Source organism: Dama dama, chromosome 23 (assembly GCF_033118175.1).
Source record: "Dama dama isolate Ldn47 chromosome 23, ASM3311817v1, whole genome shotgun sequence".
NCBI lineage: Eukaryota > Metazoa > Chordata > Mammalia > Artiodactyla > Cervidae > Dama > Dama dama.
Window position 1 is genome coordinate 12,215,020 of NC_083703.1, and position 17,838 is coordinate 12,232,857.

The 17,838-nt window shown below is 42.3% G+C and overlaps 1 protein-coding gene across 1 annotated transcript in view; it reads left to right on the plus strand.

The window, feature by feature from the left end:
- The first annotated feature begins 5,500 nt into the window (after window positions 1-5,500).
- LOC133044573 (ankyrin repeat domain-containing protein 26-like) overlaps window positions 5,501-17,838 on the plus strand; it is a 112,576-nt gene continuing 100,238 nt past the window's right edge. Inside the window, exons 1-6 of the mRNA XM_061125987.1 lie at window positions 5,501-5,728; window positions 8,108-8,222; window positions 8,381-8,554; window positions 12,583-12,689; window positions 14,263-14,400; window positions 17,428-17,495. Coding sequence (XP_060981970.1) covers window positions 5,532-5,728; window positions 8,108-8,222; window positions 8,381-8,554; window positions 12,583-12,689; window positions 14,263-14,400; window positions 17,428-17,495 — 799 coding nt within the window. The 5' untranslated portion in view covers window positions 5,501-5,531. The remainder of the gene's footprint in view (window positions 5,729-8,107; window positions 8,223-8,380; window positions 8,555-12,582; window positions 12,690-14,262; window positions 14,401-17,427; window positions 17,496-17,838) is intronic.

Genomic DNA, 17,838 nt, shown 5'->3' on the forward strand with positions numbered 1-17,838 from the left:
CTCCACCGCACACACACCCAGGTTCAGACATGGGCCAGTTTCACCACCTTTCAGGTTGGCTGTTGCCTGTCCTCTGATTTCAGTGTTGACCATCTGGTGATGTCCATGTGTAGAGTCTTCTCTTGTGTTGTTGGAAGAGGGTGTTTGCTATGACCAGTGCGTTCTCTTAGCAAAACTCTATTAGCTTTTGCCCTGCTTCATTCTGTACTCCAAGGCCAAATTTGCCTGTTACTCCAGGTGTTTCTTGACTTACGACTTTTGCATTCCAGTCCCCTAGAATGAAAAGGACATCTTTTATGGGTGTTAGTTCTAAAAGGTCTTGAAGGTCTTCATAGAACCATTCGAGTTCAGCTTCTTCAGCGTTACTGGTTGGGGCATAGGCTTGGATTACCGTGATATTGAATGGTTTGCCTTGGAATCGAACGGAGGTCATTCTGTCATTTTTGAGAGTGCATCCAAGTACTGCATTTTGGACTCTTGTTGATCATGATGTCTACTCCATTTCTTCTAAGGGATTCCTGCCCACAGTAGTAGATATAATGGTCATCTGAGTTAAATTCACCCACTCCTGTCTATTTTAGTTCGCTGATTCCTAGGATGTTGATGTTCACTCTTGCCATCTTCCAATTTGACCACTTCCGATTTGTCTTGATTCATGGACCTAATATTCGAGGTTCCTATGCCATATTGCTCTTTGCAGCATCGGACCTTGCTTCTATCCAGTCACATCCACAACTGGGTATTGTTTGTGCTGTGGCTCCATCCTTTCATTCTTTCTGGAGTTATTTCTCCATTGATCTCCAGAAGCATTTTGGGCACCTACCGACCTGGGGAGTTCCTCTTTCAGTGTCCTATCATTTTGCCTTTCATACTGTTCATGGGGTTCTCAAGGCAAGAATACTGAAGTGGTTTCCCATTCCCTTCTCCAGTGGACCAGATTCTGTCAGACCTCTCCACCGTGACCCGTCTGTCTTGGGTGGCCCCATATGGCATGGCTTAGTTTTGTTGAGTTAGACAAGACTGTGGTCCTGTGATCAGATTGGCTAATTTTCTGTGATTATGGTTTCAGTGTGTCGGCCCTCTGATGCCCTCTCGCAACACCTACCGTCTTCCTTGGGTTTCTCTTACCTTGGACGTAGGGTATCTCTTCATGGCTGCTCCAACAAAGTGCAGGCGCTGCTCCTTACCTTGGACGAGGAGTGTCTCCTGATGGCTGCCCCTCCTGACCTTGAACGTGGAGTAGCTCGTCTCGGCCCTTCTGTGCCGACGCAGCGGCCGCTCCTTGGACGTGGGGTTTCTCCTCTCAGCCGCCTCCCCTGACCTCGGACGTGAGGTAGCTCCCGTCAGTCAGCAAACACAAGACCGGGAGCTGACTGTGGGTCAGATCATGAACTCCTTATTGCCAAATTCAGACTTAAATTGAAGAAAGTTGGGAAAAACCACTAGACCATTCAGGTATGACCTAAATCAAGTCTCTTAGGATTATACAGTGGAAATGAGAAATAGATTTAAGGGACTAGATCTGATAGACAGAGTACCTGATGAACTATGGATGGAGGTTTGTGACCTTGTACAAGAGACAGGGATCAAGACCATCCGCATAAAAAAGAAATGCAAAAAAGCAAAATGACTGTCTGAGGAGGCCTTACAAATAGCTGTGAAAAGAAGACAAGCGAAAAACAAAGGAGAAAAGCAAAGATATTCCCATTTGAATGCAGAGTTCCAAAGAATAGCCAGGAGAGATAAGAGAGACTTCCTCAGGGATCAATGCAAAGAAATAGAAGAAAACAACAGAATGGGAGAGACTAGATATCTCTTCAACAAAATTAGAGATACCAAGGGAACATCTCATGCAAAGATGGGCTCAATAAAGGACAGAAATGGTATGGACCTAACAGAAGAAGATATTAAGAAGAGGTGGAAAGAATACACAGAAGAACTGTACAAAAAAGATCTTCACGACCCAGATAATGACGATGGTGCGATCATTCACCTAGAGCCAGACATCCTGGAATGTGAAGTCAAGTGGGCCTTAGAAAACATCACTACGAACAAAGCTAGTGGAGGTGATGGAATTCCAGTTTAGCTTTTTAAAATCCTGGAAGATGATGCTGTGAAAGGGCTGCACTCAATATGCCAGCAAATTTGGAAAACTCAGCAGTGGCCACAGGACTGGAAAAGGTCAGTTTTCATTCCAATCCCAAAGAAAGGCAATGCCAAAGAATGCTCAAACTATCGCACAATTGTACTCATCTCACACGCTAGTAAAGTAACGCTCAAAATTCTCCAAGCCGGGCTTGGGCAATACATGAACCGTGAACTTCCAGATGTTCATGCTTGTTTTAGAAAAGGCAGAGGAACCAAAGATCAATTTGCCAACAACCACTGGATCATCGAAAAAGCAAGAGAGTTCCAGAAAAACATCTATTTCTGCTTTATTGACTATGCCAAAGCCTTTGACTGTGTGGATCACAATAAACTATAAAAAATTCTGAAAGAGATGGGAATAGTAGACCACCTGACCTGCCTTTTGAGAAACCTATATGAAGGTCAGGAAGCAACAGTCAGAACTGGATATGGAACAACAGACTGGTTCCAAATAGGAAAAGGAGTACATCAAGTCTGTATATTGTCACCCTGCTTATTTAACTTCTATGCAGAGTACATCATGAGAAATGTTGGGCTGGAAGAAGCAGAAGCTGGAATCAAGATTGCTGGGAGAAATATCAATAACCTCAGATATGCAGATGACACCACCCTTATGGCAGAAAGTGAAGAGGAACTAAAAAGCCTCTTGATGAAATTGAAAGAGGAGAGGGAAAAAGTTGGCTTAAAGCTCAACATTCAGAAAACTAAGATCATGGCATCTGGTCCCATCACTTCATGAAAAATAGATGGGGAAACAGTGGAAACTGTGGCAGACTTTATTTTGGGGGGTTCGAAAATCACTGCAGGTGGTGTTTGCAGCCATGAAATTAAATGACGCTCACTCCTTGGAAGGAAAGTTATGACCAATCTAGATAGCATATATAAAAGCAGAGACATTACTTTGCCAACAAAGGTCCATCTAGTCAAGGCTATGGTTTTTCCATTGGTCATGTATGGATGTGAGGGTTGGACTGAAGAAAGCTGAGCGCCGAAGAATTGATGCTTTTGAACTGTGGTGTTGGAGAAGACTCTTGAGAGTCCCTTGGACTGCAAGGAAATCCAACCAGTCCATCCTAAAGGAGATCAGTCCTGGGTGTTCATTGGAAGGACTGATGCTGAAGCTGAAACTTCAATACTTTGGCCACCTCATGGGAAGAGTTGACTCATTGGAAAAGACCCTGATGCTGGGCGGGATTGGGGGCAGGAGGAGAAGGGGACGACAGAGGATGAGATGGTTGGATGGCATCACCGACTTGATGGACACAAGTTTGAGTAGCTTCTGGGAGTTTGCGATGGACAGGGAGGCCTGGTGTGCTGCGATTCATGGGGTCGCAAAGAGTCAGACACGACTGAGCAACTGAACTGTTGCCTGTCCTGCGGGATCAGAAATGATAGGTTTATGCTACACTGTGAGTTTGGATCAGAATGTGCTCTTGAGCCAATGTGTGTTCCCTGCTTCTTCCCAGCCTCAGCTACTACCTGGGAAGAGAAAAAAGCTCATTGCTCTTTCCTGGGAGCCAGGCTGAGGCAGGTTGAACATGCACTCCAGCTGTTCTCCACACCCGGGATACGTTTAATCAGAGCACAGTGTCAGCCATACAGACACAGACAGGGCAGCAGTCCCCTCGCTGCCGGGAAGTGACAACAGCCCGTGACTGCATGCATGCCAACCCGCCCCCTCCCATCTGTGGGGACAGACAAATCACTGAGGATCTTCATCTCCTTTTCCCTCCAGTGAGGATCCAGCTCGTGGCCTCACCACGTGATGTTTATACCCTGTTGACATCACTGGCAGCTTTCTCTGAACCTTACCATCTGGCACCCGTGACCTGAAGTGCTGAGAGCTCTCCCCCTTCACCTGTAGGCAAGCCGTTTGATTTCGGCTCCTCTCGACTCCGGTGGCAGAGAAGAGAGCAATTCCACAGAGTGAGGGAGCAAATCCAGGCTGTGGCGAGGAGGAGAGCATGGAGCTGGGCAGCTCCTTCAGGGTGTTTGGTTCTGGGTTGAGCACCGTTCAGGCTGCAGATGAAGGGGTCAGCATAGTTGAAGGAGAGGTGGGTTTTTTTTTTTTTTTTTTAATTTATTTTTAGCTGAAGGATAATTGCTTTAAAGTATTGTGTTAGCTTCTACCAAACATCAGCGTGAATCAGTCACAGGACAGAGGGCTTTGTCTTTAAAGATGGCAGCCATCCAGATCAAAGCTTCCTGGTCCCTGCTTTTCCTACTATCAGACGCTGTTTTCCCAAGCAAGACTAGCTTCCCTGTTAGCTCAGTTGGTAAAGAATCCACCTGCAATGCAGGAGACCCTGGTTTGATTCATGGGTCAGGAAGATCCACTGGAGAAGGGATTGGCTACCCACTCCAGTATTCTTGGGATTCCTTGGTGCTTAGCTGGTATAGAATCTGCCTGCATTGCTAGAGACCTAGGTTCTATCTCTGGATTGGGAAGGTCCCCTGGTGAAGGGAAAGGCTACCCACTCCAATATTCTGGCCTAGGGAATTCCATGGACTGTATAATCCATGGCATAGCAAAGAGTCATATACGACTGAGTGACTATCACTTTCACTTTTCATGCTTTTCATAAATGGCCTTTAGTGTATTGAGGAAATTTCTATTTTATTGAATTTCTTTTAATCATAAATGGATTTTGAATTTTGTCAAGTGTTTTTATGCATAGTGTTACTTTTAATTCTTACTTGAATGTTAGTAGAATTGAGTTTTGAATCCATTTGGCCGTAAGCTTTTAACTTTGGGTAGTTTTTCTTTTTTTTTTTTTAATTAATATTTGAATCTCCTTACTTGTTACTGGATTGTTGAGTTTTTCTATTTTTGTATTTTTTCTTGTTTTAGTCTTGTTAGGGACTTGTCAGGGACTTTAGTCTTGTCTAGGCTTGTTTAGTCTTGTCTTCTGTTTCTCAGAATTTATCTATTTCATCTAGGTTTTCCAATTTGCAGTTGTTCATCAATAATAATAGTCCCTTATGATTATGCTTCTTTACTTCTGAGGTACCTGTTGTAATGTTGCTTTCCTTTCTGTGTTTATTTCAGTTTCCTCTCTTTCCTTCTTACCTTAGGTACGGGCTTATTGATATTGTTTGTTTCTTTCAAAAAATGCACGTCCAGTTCTTGCGCATGCACACTGGACATTGTGGCACATGGGCAATGTGTTTAGAGGCGTCGCTTAGCAACGATCATTCTGGGATGAAAGATTCCAAACTGTTGAGCTTCCCAGCTGGGAGGTTGTGGCGGGACGACTCTGGCTTACCTCTAGTGCTCGTGTTGAGTTTAGGGGACTGTGAAGAGCCAAGGGTGAGGTTTGGTGTGTTTGGAGCCCGTAGGCTCTGCGATGAAGAAGATTTTTGGCTTCAGGAGTAAGAAGGGCATGTCATCCTTCGACTCCTCCATCAGCCTGGGGAGAGACAGAGGTCATCATAGAACCAACTTCCAGCCCAGGTACCACATCCGAGACAAGGACCTCGGAGAGATCCACAAAGCTGCCAGTGTAGGCGATGTAGCCAAAGTGCAGCAGGTCCTGTTGCTCGGGAAGAGTGGCCTGAACGACAAGGACAAGCTGGACAGGTAAGCGGGGAGGAAGGGCCTGGCAGGGGTCCCTCCTGTGAGTTTCCCCTCCAAGACTCACAGACACCTTTGTGGGACCCAGCGCCCCACAGACTTGATAGGCTGCAAAAGCCTTAGTTAGTTTCAGACCTGCTAATAATTCCCCTTACAGAGCACTTTGCTAGTTATTTTAAAGTTATCTAACTGAATGTCAGTAATCACAGAACTGAAATAAAACATGAATAGCATCTTTTTTTTCTTCTTCCTCCTCCTCCTCCTCATTTGTTGTTATGCATGCGTTAACATGATCTCTTGAGTAAGAGCTCTCAAGTTCTATAGCCCTCAAGAAATCTGCTGGAACTCCCTAGCTCTCACATTGTTTTTCTCGTGTGATTTATGAAAACACTTTATCATGGATTGTCCATTGTGGATATTGGCAGTGGACAGATATTTGATGTTGTCGACCTCTTATTTTTAATGTACACATTTTTATACCATAATGTTATATATTCTAGAAAACTGCAGAGAGAGAAAAATAATCCCCATGACAGGTCAGCTTCTGGGTTAAAAATTCTTCAGATACAATGCAATATCCGTTTTATATCAGTGTACACTTATGTGTATATGTTCCTTCCTGAAGACCCTTAGAAGACAGCTTTGAAGTAGAAAGACAACTGTATCCTTGAATAGGAAGACATTTTCTTAAGATATATGGTCTTTCCATATTTAAACCAAATCAGCATATCGTGGCTTTAAAGATTTTGGGTTACACATGCTGTCTTTAATTGTGATGAAATTGAAAGTTTTGTATAGTAGACAAGATTTGCCATTTTAGATTATCAAAATTTGCTTGATGACAGTTTCTATTAGAAAAGATAAATTATGTGTAGATGGTGGAGAAATAACCTGGTAACTATTTAGAGAAAAGTAACTAGATTTTTTATCTCACCAAAAAGTTTCAGATGGAGTATGAATCAAACATTTTAAATACACAGGGTGAGAAAACTACCAGAAGAAAACTGAAATTCCCATTGATACATTTTTTGTGTGCTGACAATGAGCTTTTTTTTTCTAGTTCTACTGGTTACTAACCTTAATATTTTTTTAATTAGATGGTAATTGCTTTACCATGTTGTGTTGGTTTCTGCTGTACAACATCATAAATCGGTTGTGAGTATACATATATCCCACCCCAGAGACCTTTCTAAGAATGATTTCAAAGGCAAGAACTCTGGAGTTTCCTGGGTTTCGGCACCAAAAAAAAAAAAAAAAATCTGAAAGTTGATTTAGCAACCCCCCAAATTTAAAAATCTCTGTAGGATAAACTGTCTGTAGGGAAGTCAGATGAGCAGACAGGGCTTATCTTTCTGGCACTGATCGGAATGTGGCACAGATGAAAATAATTTGTCACTTTCAATTTAACTTAGAATTTTTTGTGAGGATTGGTATCCTGTGACAACTTTCAGCCTTTTTAGAAGTCAAGGGAATCTTGGGAATTTCCTGTCCGTCCAGTGGTTAAGACTCACTGCTCTGGGCCCAGGGTTCAGTCTCTGACGAGGGAACTAAAATCCTGCAAGGTACAAGGATATATTGTCCAACATGGGCAATATAGCTGATATTTTACAGTCAGTTTAAATGCAGTGTCGCCGTTCACAGTTGGAGATCACTGTGTTGTGACCTGTATTATATAATAATATATGACATACGTCATCTCTAAAGAAACTTAGACGAAAACCCCTCATGGTAATTAGACCAAAAGAAAAACGAGAAATGAACAAACAAAACTGCTCCAATTTACAGTTGTAAAGCTTGTGAATTATAAATTATATTCCAATGTCAGAGACGTTAACATGTGAGAAAATGAGCATATTAGAATCATCAGAGTACAATGTTGTCTCTAATCCTCAAAACATATCTGCAAAGGAGTTGTAATATCCTTTGACTTCATTCAGATGTTGTCCTTGTAAGACAGTAGTAATAGTAGTAACTTTGATATTCGAATCTAACAATTACCAGCTGTTATCTGTGCATGGATCTCATTTAAGCATGGCAGTGGTGTCCTGTGAGATAACGACTACTCTCTCTCCATTTTGTTGATGTGAAAATTGAGGCACAAAGAGGCTGAGTGACAGCTCATAAGTGACAGAGTGAAAGTCAAATTCACACCCAAGCTGAGCTGAATCTCAAGGTCTTGTGCATTCTATTCAAGTAGATTGCTCTTTCATACTGTGTAAGAGGAGCTAAAGCTAATATATGCTGTTCTTTCTCCAGAAGAAAACAAAATATTTGTTTTGGAGTGATAGGAGTACCATGCTATTGCGTGTTTTCAATCACATGAACGAACGATTGTTTTGAAACAGTACCACTGTAGTTTCCTAAAAACTGCTCCTGCTTTTGTAGGACTGCGCTCCACTTGGCCTGTGCCAATGGCCATCCAGCGGTGGTGGCTCTCCTCCTGCAGAGAAGATGCCTGCCTAACCTCTGTGACAGTGAAAACAAGACCGCGCTGATGAAGGTATGGGGCAGCGAACCATGTCCACATGAGATGGGTGTGATTTGCTGAGACTAAAAGTGAATTTGTCTCACTGAAATAGAGGGAACTGGTGAAGCTTGTGGACTGTTTACTTTGAATTCCTAGAACTCACACTCTGTTTCTTGGCACAACGCTGACAGGCCGTAGAATGCCAAGAGGAGGAGTGCGCGACTCTCCTGCTGGAGCACGGCGCCGACCCGAACCTCACGGACGCCAATGGCAACACCGCGCTCCACTACGCTGTCCTTTGCCAGAATTCATCACTCGCAGCAAAGCTGCTTTCCTACAACGCCTGTATAGAAGCCAGGAACAAGGTATTGTCAGCTAACTTATTGACCAAATGTTTGTGAAGCATTTTTTTAATCTACAAGTGTTTTATTTACAGCAATATGGTAACAGGTAAACTGAATAGTGCCCATGAGGCCCTGTTACCATGGAAACAGTTCTAAACCTGAGTCAGGGGGCAGGGGTGAAAAAAGTCGGTGCCCCCAGGAAGGGTAGAGCTCTGTCTGCCAGCCACCCTTCTACCCAAGAAGGAAGGTTTTCCCATTAGAACATGAGTGGGAGTGGGTGGTAGGCTCTGAGCTCACAGAAAAGGAAGCCCTGCAGGGCTGGGCAGTGGAGGAAGGAGACCCAGTGCCCAGCAGGGGGAACTGGGTGAGTGCAGGTGGGCCTGGGAGGCAGCAGGCCCGGAGCCCTGCGCCCTCCAGGACCCCGGGTTCTGAGATCCGGCTACGCGGGTCACGTCAAGTTTGACACCCAGCACGGTGTTCACTCGTGCTGGTGACCCCTTGGTTCACCAGGTGCACCTCGGGGTCCTCCACGCTCAGCCCCGGGGAGCTGCGCGGCGGGGTCGCAGCTGTGCCTGGGGAGCTGCCCCTCCTGCTCTTTCTTCAGGAAGCTTGTGAAGTCCGGCCTCTGCAACCCCGCCAGGAACTGCCCCCACTCTCACAGGTGGCCCCAGTTTTCTGTGTTTGGAAGCTCCAGTCTTCCCTGAGAGGAAGTCTTTTGAAGGAACCAAATTGTCTAAGATTTCACTTAAATCATGATATTTCTCAAGCATTAGAGAGTAAAGCGTTCCTTTGAGTGTTTATGGCCGGTATTGGTGATAACACTGCACTTCTTAAAGGTGAAACATTTTCCAAATATTTTCCCCCACTTAAGTTTTTTTTTTGTAATCAGTCTAAAGTAACACAGTAAAGCAAAATTTGCCTCAGTAGACTTTGTCTTAAAATTCAAACATAACAAAGCGTTTTACAACATAATAGAAATCTTGCTACTGTTGACAAATTCGCATTTTATGAAAAATGTTTTATATAAGCACGGTTTCTCTCTCACTGCCCAAGTCTTAAGAGGGCAAAAGCAAAGGAAAGGAGCGAGCAAGTGAAAAGTGCTAGTCAGGCTGGAATTGTTGCAGTTGGGAAATGCCAAGAAGAGGATTTATTTATTTTAATATTTATTTATTTGACTGTGCAGGGCTTAGTTTCAGCATGTAGGATCCAGTCTCCTGACCAGGGGTCGAACCCAGGCCCTCTTTACTGGGAGCACTGAGACCCAGCCACGGGACAGCCATGGAAGTCCGAGATTTTAGTTTGTGCTTTTTATTCCCTTCAGTTGATGTATTTCTGTGAGGTGCTTTTCCGTTTTCAGGGATAATATTTGTTATTTTGAAAAAGAGCGTGAGTGAATTGTAAACTTGCCTAGGTGCCAGTTTTAAGAAGACTCTGAGCAAAACAGACTGGTAGTGAACAGGTGGCGATTAAGTGGGAATTAAGAGAGAAGAACAAATAATTAACTGATATATTATCCTATTCTGGCAGAACCATCCACTTAGATAAGAGTCTAGACTCTGCTCTCCCATCTAGAATGTCTTGATGGGAAGGAAGTAAGGGGTTTATAAATAATGAGATCAGGTTGCCTTTTGGGTTTACTAGTCCCTGTTCTACCACTGTTTACCCAGGAACATTTTAAAAATTGCAGTTTTGATGACTCTTACCTCCTACACTTTTCTTTTTTATTCAAACCCTCACGTAAGAGAAGGAACTGGCCGTGTGAGTAAGAGATGAGACCAGGGTGGTTGCTGCACTAATTCTCAGCTATATTCTGCTGGTGAACCACAATTATTTGGGAAGACTTACTAAAAAAATGTACAAGGCTAGGCTGTTCCCTGAAGATTTTGACTGAGTAAATCGAGGAACGCTTGGACGTGTATATTTAGAACTATTCCCTTGAGATTCTGATCCAGTCCTTGATGAATAACTACAGCGTGAATACATGTAATATCTAAATGCACCTATCACGAAAGAAAGTAGTCTCTAGAGGTGTTGGAGTTTGATCAATGCTAGCTACTTCCATCAGCTCCCTCCTTTCCAACAATATTAGCCTGACTTTTTCTCTGCCCCTGTGTTTGAGATATTAAAAGGAGTATCTTTGGCAATATCTATGGGATTGCGTGATAATTCCTTTTCCTTCCAACCACTCATCATTCAGTGACACTGCGAGAGTCTTTAGAGATTTGCTCATGGTGAAGTCACAGTCATCTGTAGGGTCTGATCCTTTAAGGAGTTTGCACCTTCTCTTATCATCCAGGTCATTAGGTCAACAGATATTTGTTACCAACAGGGTTTTCCTGAGTGCAGTAATAGTAACTCATGAGCCTTTTTTGGTGTCAGCTGCAGGACAGACTGTTGCAGTGTGTCTGTTAGAATTGCTGATCCCTGGCATAAACAGATGAGAGCTTTAAAACCCATGAAGTTAGTAACAGTCCAGAGGGGAATTGTTTTAAGCATTTATTTTCAGCAGGCTTGGAAACTCATTATCCATTTGATTAACAATCTAGAAGAATTCTAGAGATAGATTGTAGTTTCAACAGGCAGTGAAAACATTCTTGACTGTGAATTATGAGTCTTTTTAAAAGAATTTCTGTTTAATTAAATTATGAGCCTTAATACCTGTATTTCTTACATATTGGGACCCACTTTTTTTGTGAAACATATGATATTAAAGAAAGGAAAGGTTTCACATACAAATATTTGCTTTATACCCACCTGTTTGGAAACAGCAAACATAAAACCAAAAGTGGGCCATAGACCAAACATGGCCCTTGGATATGTTTAGTTTACCTCCACACATTGAGTCAACATTTCAAATTTAGGCGGCTCATGCAGAAGTTCAGACTTCTCCAAGGACCAAATCTGGAGCCCCTTGAGCCCATCCTACTGTTTGGTCTGCGTGCAGAGGACAGCACTTCTGTGTGGGACATGTGTTTTTGCGGTTACCCGTCTCACCTGCCTTTTTCACTTACTCAGGGCCTCAGCATTCCGTCCATAAGCATTTGAGTTTCCAATTTTTCATTGATAGTTTATTTTGGTAAATATTTGAAGGTTTTAAAGACAGTCTAATTAATCTATATTCGATATCATGTTTTAAAAAATCTCTTAAGAACCACATTGAATTTTTCACATTAGAATTTTTAAGTTGGTTGTGGTGGTTTCGCACTGAATAACTCTCACAAACGCACCAGGTTATAAGAGACCAGCGCAGGGAGAACTCGTGGAGGAGCAGCTCCTGGAGAAAATGCTGGGTGTGTGTTTATTGGTCATGTTATGTTGCAGTTTTTCACTAAGAGCAGGAAAGCAAGACAGACACCAGAACTCTAGGGTTCTGGAAGCTTCCCCTTGGTGGTCTGGAGGTAATCACATGAGAGTCATCAAGAAGGGTCTTTGAAGATGAGGTCGGAGGGCACTCATTCTGCATGCAGTTAGCATCCAGCCAGTGCTGACCTGTCAGCCAGAACATCTAACTTAAGGAAGGGCAGTGGAAAGAGCAAGCAAGGAAGAGAGAATGAGTAAGATTCAATTCCAGGAGACATTTCTGAGAAAGCAGTAAAACAGGGTTCCCACAGTTCATTTTTTTTGGGGAAAAAAAAAAAGTTGCTCCCTTTGCATATTCATGTAGAGAATAATATTCCCTCTGGAATGTCTGTAAACCTTTTGAGTTTACTCATGGTCATCCTTGGATAGGTTATGCATGCTACAGATAGTATTATATATTTCTGCCTCAGCATTTTTTCTAAAATACGCAGTTGATACAGTAGCTATAATGATACCCGCACCCCCTGCATTGGGAGCTTGACTCTTAGCCACTAGACCACGAGGGAAGGCCCAGAGGAGGAGCATGTTAAAGAGAAAGAAGGTGCACAGGGTGATGAGGAGGAGGGGGCTGTCTTTCATTTGCTTTCTGACTTTTATTTTTAAGTTCAGAGAATCTATTGCATGATTTTAATTTCACCTTAGAAATTGGTTAACCGTGTACATTAAAAATGGTTTTCCCTGTCTTATAGGATGACCTGACACCACTGTTAGTTGCAATACGTGAAAGGAGAGGGCACATGGTGGAGTTTTTAGTAAAGAAAGAAGCAAATATACATGCAGTTGACCAGATGAAAAGGTACCATTGTTCTTTTTCTTTTTTTTTTTTTTTGTTCTTTTTCTTTTTAAAACCCTTAGTGTGGTTCTAGGATGGTAATATCAAGCTTAAATGAATAAGAGGATTCATTTGTGATCAACACATCATCACTTAGGTAGAAAATCAATTATTCTGACTGGGAATCATGAACAATATATAGCAGGAATATATAGCAGGATTCAAATTCCTTTATAATATTGACTGATGTCATATGCAACCTGTTTTTTGTTTGTTTGTTTGGTCAATCTTGTAATAGCTGAGGGATTTCAAATTAGTTTTATTAGCTTTATGAAATATGGATTCTGCTCTTTACTTTACCTCATGACAGTATCGAGTTTCTTAATTCTTTTAAAAGAATTCTTTAACCTCTACTTTGTATGTATATATTTTTATAAGATGCATAGTGTGTTTTGGTCGCTCAGTTGTGTCCGACTCTTTGCGACCCCATGTACTGTAGCCCGCCAGGCTCCTCCGTCCATGGGATTTTCCAGGCAAGAGTACTGGAGCGGGTTGCCATTGCCTTCTCCAAATGCTGATGTTATTAGGTTGCAAAAGAGTCAGATACAACATAGTGACCAAATAACAACAGTCACAAAAAGGTGATTCTTACTCACTGTCACCAGATCCTGTGGGCTCATCAGTTTTTATCCTTTCTCATTTTAGTACATTTTGATATTTTCATGTTTAACGCAGGTAGAAGGAAGAAAGATAGCTTTGATTGGATAAACAGTTCCTTTAACAAAGACAAGTCAGAGGTGGACAATACAGACAAAAATGATGGGCTTTAGATTCAGACTAGGTTCAATTCCTAGGTTTCCTGCCTATTAGGGATATTTATCATCAGCAAATAAGTTTCCTGATATGAAAGGCAAATAGTAATGCATCTTTCAAAGGTGCCTGTGTGTAATAAAGATTTTATATATAGTATTTCATTTTTAGTGCCTATCACATGCTTCTCCACATCATTAATGGCCACCACGACTATTTTTATTCCCATTTTTATCAATATTTTTGATTTAAGCCTGCAAGTAGCCTTTCCTTAACCCAACCTCTAGCTGAATTTGAAGCCGAATATATCAGACTAAGAAGGAAATAGGGAATTCATCCCTTAAATGGTCACCTGCCTCAGATAGGTGACCTCAGCATCATTTCTTGTCCATCAAGGACTTGCTTATTATTTTTAAAAAACACTTATTTATTTCTTTTGGCTGCATGGGGTCCGAGTTGTGGGAACTCTTAGTTGTAGCATATAGGATCAAGTTCCCTGACCAGTGATGGAACCTGGGCCCCCTGCATTGGGAGCCTGGAGTCTTATCCCCTGGTCCACCGGGGAAGTCCCCATCAGGGACTTTTGAAATAGTGAGGGACAGGGGGCTTCTTTTCCACCCCTTCATTTTAGCCTTGGAGGTAATTTACAAAGATGAACACTTGAGCCTGTAAATGGTGAGTTCTTCATGGAAGGGCAAGGTGTTCACTTGGTAAAGCATATCAGATTCACTGTTTAAGTAAATTGACTCAACTTCCTGAGGCTGAAGTCATCTCTCTGTTGTTTTAGAACAGCCCTCATGCTTGCTGTCAAGTATGAATCAGAAAATGTTGTCAGACTTCTTCTTCAGCAAGGTGTTGACATCTTTTCTCAAGATGTTTTTGGACGGACTGCAGAAGAATATGCTGTTATTAGTGGTTTTAATATGTAAGTGTTCACATTAAAATGTCAGTTCTCACTAAACTGCAGCCAAAAATAATTTTAACTGTTACTTGCTACATGACCAGTGAGAGTTCCAGTTTGGTGCAGGCAGTTTGGAGAAGGGTGGTGAGATGTTCCCCCTCAAGCGCTGAAAGCCAAGCATAGGTCAGTTAGTTACTCTTGGCTGTGGGTTTGGGGTGCTTTATCTCAGGACATGTAGACCTTGATCCTTAGAAAGCTTGACATTAGCCATTTCATTCCAAGTGTGACCTCTCGATATGGCGTACGAACAGTGTCACAGTTTTGATATTTCTCACTAGTTCTTTGGGTCTTGAAATGTTTAGTTCAGCAGCAAATCCTGTGTGTTCCCTTGAGGACTTGCCTCTCTATATGCTTCTGCTTGAATTTTCCAAGAACCCTGTGATTCCCTAAGATGAAGGAGACAGTCCTCTTCCACAAGTCACTTGGCGGGGAGAAAATAGTTCTTCTCATCACTCTGTTGCTTGCATTGATTCTGCTGCTGCAGCACTGCTGCTCCAGCTGGGCTTGACAGGGTCTGCTTGGCAGCTGGATCTGGAGTCTGGATGTGGCTCTATAAAGACCTATAATAAAACATTTTAAAAGGAAAAACAAAGAAACTCATCCTGCAGTGGGCTCACGATTGACCTTTGCTCCCAGGCCGCCCCCGTGGGTCCAGGTCCCCAGCCTCTGAGGTGACGCACACGTCGGCTTCAGAGCGAGGGCGCCTTTGCTGTCGTGCATATGCGTGTTGCTCAGTCACTGCTGCCCAGCACCGGCGCCCAGTGCAGGCAGCCGGGCCTCTGGCTCCGCCGTCACTCAGAGACCTCATGTGGAGCCACGTGCGAGCCCAGATCTGCAAGTTGAGGGGCCGCGGAGGCTCTCCATCTTTCCTGCTAGCAGATGGCAGTGGGGACCATGTTAGGCTGTCAGAGAGGGTCATGCGCTCCTGCAGGGGTTGCGCAGACTTCCCTTTCTCCTTTGTATCCAGACTTGAACCTCAAGGCAGCTTCTGTCCTGTGGCGGCACCTTTTCTTAGGTCACAGGTTCCCTGTCATCCTTCCCAGAGTAGTGGGTGCCAGCTGGCCTGAGATTCCCTAATGATGCCTGGCCCCTCATGGGATCTGTTTCCTGTAATAATGAAAACCTTCCAATGGATTCCTATCCGCCTCCACCTTAAATGTTTTCAGAATCTGCCCCTTAAGGAACGCATTCAGCAGAAATCCCTAAATCTCAAGGAAGATAGTTGGAATTCAGAGAGGTAAGCCCTGTCTAGAACTTGGCAGTATCCACTGTAAGAGTAGGGATATGTCTTCCAAGTGAATTGGAGAGGGACATGGAGATGAAACATCATTGTCAGGAAGATCTGCTGGTTCAGAGTTTGAGTAGAGAAGGAAGAGTAGTGGTCCAGGCCAGGTCTTGATTATGATTAGTTTTCTGCTCTTCTTGTAATTAGCTGCAATAATGGGGGATCATTATGTTCTCTAATGTAGTGAATTCATATGTTATAAGTAAATTTAGGTACACATTATATAAGAGCTGAGATTCCCTAAGTTAGAAACTACAACGAACAGCTAATCACCAGAATTAATAACAGTTTCATGCAACACGTGAATGTTAAATGTATGAAAAAGCACACATTGGGATTTACTTGAAATTCCAAAGGAGTACAGCAATAAAGTTGAAGATGAATTTATTCCACTCTTTGACTGTTTCTGCAAGCATTTGGGGGTCCTATTAATCCTCTTGTGAAATCAGGTAGTAATATCCCAGTTGTGTAGAGGAAGATTTTGAACTGTAGAGAAACAACTCCTCCAGGATCAAAGGGCAGTTGGTTATAGAGCTGGATTTGCAAGCTTGAGAGATTTTTCGTATGCCAAGCTAAGTCTAGTTAATTACTGGAGCTGTACTGCCCTGAGTTCATGACTTCTTCATCTTCATTTTCTTTCTCCTTTCAGTTCAGTTCAGTTGCTTAGTCGTGTTCGACTGTTTGGGACCCCATGAACTGCAAAACGCCAGGCCTCCCTGTCCGTCACCGACTCCCAGAGTTTAACCAAAATCATGTCCATTGAGACGGTGATGCCATGCAACCATCTCATCCTCTGTCGTCCCCTTCTCCTCCTGCCTTCAATCTTTCCCAACATCAGGGTCTTTTCAAATAAGTCCACTCTTTGCATCAGGTGGCCAAAATATTGGAGTTTCAGCTTCAACATCAGTCCGTCCAATGAACACCCAGGATTGATCTCCTTTAGGATGGACTGGTTGGATCTCCTTGCAGTCCAAGAGACTCTCAAGAGTCTTTTCCAACACCACAGTTCAAAAGCATCAATTCTTCTGCACTTAGTTTCTTTATAGTCCAACTCTCACATCCATACATGACTACTTGGAAAACCATAACCTTGACTAGACAGACCTTTGTTGACAAAGTAATGTCTCTGCTTTTTAATATGCTAAGTTGATCACAACTTTCCTTCCAAGGAGTAAGCATCTTTTAATTTCTTGGCTGCAATCACCATCTGCAGTGATTTTCGAACCCCCCAAAATAAAGTCTGCCACTGTTTCCACTGTTTCTCCATCTATTTGCCATGAAGTGATGGGACCATGATCTTAGTTTTCTGAATGTTGAGCTTTAAGCCAACTTCTTCACTCTCCTCTTTCACTTTCATCAAGAAACTTTATTGTTCTTTTTCACTTTTTGCCATAAGGGTGGTGTCATCTGCATATCTGAGGTTATTGATACTTCTCCCGGCAATCTTGATTTCAGCTTGTGTTTCATCCAGCCCAGCATTTCTCATAATATACTCTGCATATAAGTTAAATAAGCAGGGTGACAATATACCTTTACTTTCTCCCTTACTATGCTAAATAAAAGTTTATAGAACTTATAAACTTCAAATGTATGGGACAATTGAAGTTTTGATATTTTCTATGACATTGTCTGAAATGATCTAAGAATTTGGTAGTTGTTTCTCATATCAGTGTTAAAATATTATCTATCACATTTTTAATACATAGGTTTCACCAACTGATTTCTGAATATAAAGAAAAGAGACCTAAAACTTCTCCTGAAAAGAGCAACCCAGGTACATCATCTGATACCAAATTAGTCTTGGTGATTCTACTGTAGATAAAGTAGGAATGAGGAAGTTTCACTAATGAAAGAACTATGAAAAAATTAGTGTAAATTTCATGTGTATATTATTTTTTAAATTAATTTCTTTATACTCTAGTATTCAGAATTCTTTAAGATGTTACTTATAGGTGATTTAACATCAAAGACAGTATTTTTGAAAAGAAATCCATTTATTTAATATGGCTCCTAAAGTCCTATAATAGATCTTTGTGTAAATCAGAAAAAAATTTTGAAGTGAGTATGATGTATATTTCATCTATAGTCATAGTATAGCAGATTGGACTTCTTATGAA